The sequence below is a fragment of the Colias eurytheme genome, chromosome 1, assembly GCF_061535395.1.
Source record: "Colias eurytheme isolate Ceu_HAF_F1 chromosome 1, ilColEury1 Martin Lab GWU primary, whole genome shotgun sequence".
Classification (NCBI taxonomy): Eukaryota; Metazoa; Arthropoda; class Insecta; order Lepidoptera; family Pieridae; genus Colias; species Colias eurytheme.
Window position 1 is genome coordinate 11,507,994 of NC_142980.1, and position 6,276 is coordinate 11,514,269.

Here is a 6,276-nt window from a genome sequence, read left to right on the forward strand (position 1 = left end):
CAGGTAAAGTCACAAGCAAATGCTAGTAATATATACATATTCAAAATGTACAAGTAAAGCGCTTTTAAATGATACCAAATACTGCATATTTATCTTAACTTTATTTTTTTACTCTGTATGTTTTGTCCGCTAGAGGGCGCCACATTAGATTTTGTGAAACCCCATATGGCCTTTAGCTAGCTGGTCGCTGGTTATCCAGTGAACAATTCAGACGCTTCTAATGATATGTCATTTGTCGAATTCTGATAAGTAGTTTAGAAGTTACGAGGGAATAGATGAACATACATACATGACCTGTAAACAACCATAACCCTCCTTTTGCTTTGCCGTAGTTGGGTAAAAATATGTTAATGCCGTACTGTATCAAATGGCCATAAAGCACCCTTAAAATTGTAGCTTTCGTCGCTTTCATCAGCCTAAAAGATGTGGTCTGCACAAAAATGTACGGCATCGTTTTTTCCTAATTTATCTATGTTAATACTATTTAAAACAACGGATAAAGTGTAGAAAACTATTATATTTCATTAATCTACGATGTTTAAACTTTAACAAAATTTCTGGTTTTGCATTTCTCTATAACTTTTTTTAGAACGGTTTCTTTTGAACGGCAATACTATACAACAATTGAATTTTACAATATCATGTTAAAAAAAAAGTTCCCGTACAGGGTCAAATGACCTTACAGCTCTTTATATCAAGAATTCGATGAAATTAAGATGATTATTGGTATACATTTAAAAGAACAATTATTTTTTGACGGCATTGCTTTTAATAGTACTTTTGAGTGCTAGATAATGTTTTGGAACCGAAGCCGTACTTAGTCAAATGACCCCGTGGAGTGGGGAAAGAGAGGGGATTGCAACTCTCGATTTTTTCCCCTTGTCCCCATGATTTTTGTACGGCGTTGCGGAATAATGGATTAAAAGCAGTATAGCAATAGTATGACACAGATGCCGTACATGGTCAAATGACCAAATTTACCCCCGGCAACTCTCGGAAATTAAATAAAAATTCCGACTTGGTGGACCACCATTTTTGTACGGCACTGAGCGGTTTCTTATTATTTTTAATGGATCTATCGATGGTTATGAATGCCGTACAAAAATATATGACCAAAATTTACCGAGTCTACCTGTACTTTTCAATTCTCATCTGCACTCAGTTGGACAGCTTACAAGTGACGGCATAGTGATGAATCTTATTATTTTTTGCTCTGCTATCGTTCTAGATATGTCCCATGGTGGTTCATTTGACCCATATTTTTGTCCTATGCGGGCTTGTAGTCTAAAACAATATTGTATTATAACGAAACCCGCCATAATAATATTAACAATGATGCATACAGAAAGGGAATTTACGCGTGAAGTTTAATTCACGTTCATAAGATACTGGAAATTCATAGAGCCGATAGTTCCGGTCGGAAATTGAAGATGATAAGGGGTGTTTCTGTTTAGGCTCCGTTCCTAAGGACGCGTACATAGCACACTGTTTATAAATATGTTATTTTTCTAATCCAATGTCTACAGGTCCAAAAGTACGTTATAATCTTATAATATAATCTAAAGTAATTTTAGGGTTAATTACGCTAAATCGGAAGCCATATGTTTCCGCGGCTCACGTCGAGTTCCACCACCTGGGTCTTGTCTGAACGTGGGAGGAGTGTCCATTGCCATTCAGCCGTCAATGAGGTATCTGGGACTCATATTGGATGGAAAATGGACCTTCTATCCGCATTTCAAATGTCTGTCGCCCAAACTTTTACGAGTAGCGGGCGCACTAAGTAGTTTACTGCCCAATATTAAGGGACCGAATGAATCCTGTCGCAAGCTGTATGAGGGGATTGTGCGGTCGATGGCTCTTTATGGAGCTCCTGTCTGGGCTGATTCATTGACGAGCCGAAATATCAGCCTCTTACGTAGGCCTCAGAGGATGATGGCGATCAGAGTCGCCCGGGCATACCGTACAGTCTCTTATGACGCAGCTTGCTTACTAGCTAGATGTCTCTCCTGGGACTTGGAAGCGGAGGTTCTTTCCGCCATGTTTCACTGGTGAGAAGAAGTTAGCCTGCATCGGAGCATATCGCCAGGAGATGTGGACAGGCGTAGGGCCGGACTCCGACGACAGGCCACGGAGGCATGGGCCAGACGGCTGGCGAATGCACAATATGGCATGATGTCCATCCATGCCATTTTTCCGGTATTTAAAAAATGGATGACAAGGCGCCACGGCTCGCTTTCATTCCGTACGACACAGATTCTGACGGGGCATGGTTGCTTCGGTAAGTATCTGTGTCGAATAGGAAAACAGCCAAATGCTGCCTGTCACATTGTGACTGTGAGGAGGATACGGCTCAGCAAACCATAGAGTCGTGTCCAGCGTGGACAGCAGAACGCGATACACTACGTGCTATGGTTGGATCGGACCTCTCACTTCCGATCATAGTTGGTGCCATGTGTGAAAGAGAGGACGTGTGGATGGCAGTGCTGTCTTTCTGTGATGCAGTGATGTCACAGAAAGAAAGTGCTGAGCGCAACCGGGAGCGTAGGAATCCCGTTCGTCGCAGAGCACGCCGCAGGGGACGTCGGGTCATTTAGTAGACCTGACGAGCTCTTGCCTTTATCGTTGCAGAGTGTGCGCGGCGGGGGCAGCGCACATTCAATAGGCAACGCGAGGAGAGCGACAGACTGCAGTTGTGGCTGCAGTCTGTTGTAGTGATAGGCATGCGCGTGGGGCAGTCGCGACTACAAACGGGCGAATTGCCAAAGGCAGGCGTGCGAGGGGTACCGTGAGCGTTCCCACCGGAGATCCCGGGATCCCCTCTTTACTTGCGCGGAAGTAGGCCACCGTGAGGTTTTAGTCAGTAGGAGTCTGACATAACCGTGCTGCTGCCCCCGAAGCAGTCAGTATTCATGAGAATTTCCTCACGTAAAAAAAAAAGGGTTAATTACGCTATTATACCGACGACATACATGTGTAGTATCTACTTAATTTTTAAAGAGGGAATGCTCAAGGAATGTTCAAAGTTGTAATACAGCATAGTAGCTAAAGTTGTCTGAATGAATTAATGCTAAGAAATATCTGTAAAATAATTAACTGGATAGGTATATCATATGTATAAGAGCTACTAGGTGTGCATTTGTTACTTCATGCCGTCCACAATAGGTTTGGTGCAGTATAGACTCGCGCTTAGGCTTGTTTAGTTGAATTATTTACTGTCATTATTTTAATGAAAACGAAAAACGAGTTTAATTTGAAATTATAGATAATTTTTGTACACTTCGACAATAGTCGATTCTATTTATAACACTGGAAATGGAATGAACCTGTCACGTCAAAATTAGGAGTAATGGCTTACCTCAACTTTCATTATTAATATTTGAGTTCATGAAACATAGTCTTGTTTAGTATTCTAGGTTGAAGATACGCTCAGCTCAGAACTCTAACGTTAGTTTTAACAGTTTCATAAAATATTAGCGAGCAGTTAATTTTAGTCGAAACTTTGGTAAACGATTGTAGGCAGACCATCCAGTTTTTGATATTGCTGTATCTATATTTAACTGTAATGGTTGTGTGGGTAACATTTTAATTTACTTTACTACTAACTATGAATACGGCAAATTAGAGCTATTTCGGTAATAAAAATCTATCGTAATTATTTTATTACATTCAGTGCTTCAGAGTTCTTTGGAATCCAATGAAATGGATCCATAATTAAAGACTTATATGTGTTATTCAAAGAGCCAATTTCGCCGAAAAAAATTGGAAGAAAATAATTATTATTCAATCAATAACCAATAGGTTATAAATAATAATATAAAAGCTTTTGACCGTAACTTATTTAGAAAGCTATGATTCAAATTATAACATTAAATGACACTGTTTACCATTTACAAGATTGAGGCTGGCTTGTACATTTAAAAGTTCTAAAACCGCATTTAAATTTTATTTAAATACAATTTCCCTGAGGTTTCAGGGGGACGGTGGGAATGTTAAATACCAGCATTAAGAAGTTGCTACGTTGACAACAATGGTTGAATAATTAATGTCTTATTTTCTTTTCAGCTTTCCCATATTATATTAGCAATTTTAATGCAACTTTTGAAAATATACCATTGCGCGCGTTTCTATTTTTATCTCCATCGATTAGTTGGATGAAATATTCTGCTCTATATTATAGGTAAAGATGCTATTTTATTTCACTTTAAAGTTCTGATGAAAAAGTTTTATAAAATACACAGGAAAAGGGATGTTAAAAATCATCAATTTTATTTTTACCATATATTTTTTAGCTGCTTAATAATTTATAAAGCCTGCAAGTTCAATACAGCTAATAAGCTCGCGTGGCGCCGCTCCTGTTGGTCTAAGCTTAATGATATATATTATAGCCTTCCTCGATAAATAGGGTTTCTAACACTGAAATAATTTTTCAAATAGGACCCGAGATTAGCGCGTTCAAACAAACAAACTAAGCTTTATAATATTAGTATATAGTTATAGATTTATTGTCTACGACTATTTCAGTACAGTGGAATACACATAGTTCAGCGTATAATTTTTTGATAAAATCAACGTAGGTACACATAGTCGTAGTTATTGCATGCTATCAGGGAAGGCGCCATGTAGGTTTTTCCATTTTTTTAACACAATGCTATAAAATTATAACCCAACAGTTTATTATGAAATTGGTTGGAATAAAACGAGTTTAATCAATTCTACGCGATTAGGTCGGTTTCCTTGTTTGTATTTTGATATTTAATAAATAATTTATTTTATGTTTCTATTGTTAGATAGTGTAACCAATTTAAACTAATTTAAAAATAATTATATTTTTTATATTTCTATAAGTATTAAAAATAGCATACATTGAAATAACATTTGATTTCATCGGAAAATGAAACAAAGGAGTGTGAGTAAGTTTTTAATGTAATAGTAACTTTCAGGATATATCTTAAAAAAAACATGAGTGAAAACTTTTCATAACGTATTTTGCAGCCAGATCCTTTTAACAAACCGAGTTAAGCTTGTGTTAAAGGTTTTTCGTATGTATTGTAAAATGCACAATGGCATTACGTCTACCTTTTGCGTAGTAATATATTTTAGCCTTTGCTAATGGATTTCCATTTTATTTTTAGTTTACGTTAACATAAATATACTTGCGCATAATGCATAAAAGTTTATTCGTATTTTAAACAAACGTAATACTATGCGGTTATAGTTTTGATATAATCTTTTAATATATATAAATCTCGTGTCACAATGTTTGTCGTCAATGGACTCCTAAACCACTTAACCGATTACAATAAAATTCGCACACCATGTGCAGTTCGATCCAACTTGAGAGATAGGATAGTTTAAACATGTATGTACCACGGGCGAAGCCGGGGCGGACCGCTAGTATTATGTAAGACTAAAATTATGGAACATAAATAGCTAGAATTCCATAATGTCGACTACGATGGTTCTTATGTAGAGAAAACGTAAATATGTACCACGGGCGAAGCCGGGGCGGACCGCTAGTACATGATAAAAAAGGGTCGCCACAGACACGTATGTATGTCGTAAAGGTGTGGGGGTATTTAAACGCATTTAATTGAGTATCGCGCGTGAGGATAAAACAAACTACAGTAGCTCTAGGGATACGGGCCAACTCCAAGTTAGTTGGAAACAGTAAATTATTCCGTTGCGGACCCCCGGGACCTGAAGAATAACACAAGAAGGTACGTTCAGAAGGGAAATCGAACTCGTTTCAACGAGGGCTTGTTGATTTACCACTAACGATACAAAAAACTAGTTACAGCGCACTACACTTTAATTAAACGAAGTACCTGACTTTAATCGAGTTAGTACGAGTATCTAGTAGCTTTGAAGTATAAGCGATATAAATTGAGTTGACAGTTAATCTTCTATCGGTTGCATTTAAATAAGTTTCAATTTTCGTTCGCTACGTTCTTCATTGGGAAGCGGAGTTTCTTGTTTTGTTATATTGATTGGTAATGTTGTGCAGGTTAATTTAAAGTTCCCTTATCATGTTTATAAGCTTCTTGACATACTACATTATAATTGTTACACATTTAAAAAATTCAGCTAAGAATCTATTAAAAATGTTCTCTCTCTTTCTCTTACTCTATCTCTTCTCCATCTTGTAAATATAAATATACATAAATACTCTTTCGGACATTTGATTTAATTTGCATAAAAGAAGAATATTTTATTGTTAATGTCAGAATTTTCGTGGAAGCATACGAGTGTCAATTAATTTATATTACAGAATAAATA

At 37.1% G+C, this 6,276-nt stretch overlaps 1 protein-coding gene across 1 annotated transcript; it reads left to right on the top strand.

The window, feature by feature from the left end:
* The first annotated feature begins 1,683 nt into the window (after positions 1-1,683).
* LOC149911258 (uncharacterized) lies at positions 1,684-2,789 on the top strand. Its single transcript, XM_090119528.1, has 3 exons — positions 1,684-2,048; positions 2,300-2,541; positions 2,629-2,789. Exons 1-3 carry the CDS (start codon positions 1,684-1,686, stop codon positions 2,787-2,789), a joined length of 768 nt encoding a protein of 255 aa, XP_089975654.1.
* Positions 2,790-6,276: the final 3,487 nt, after the last annotated feature.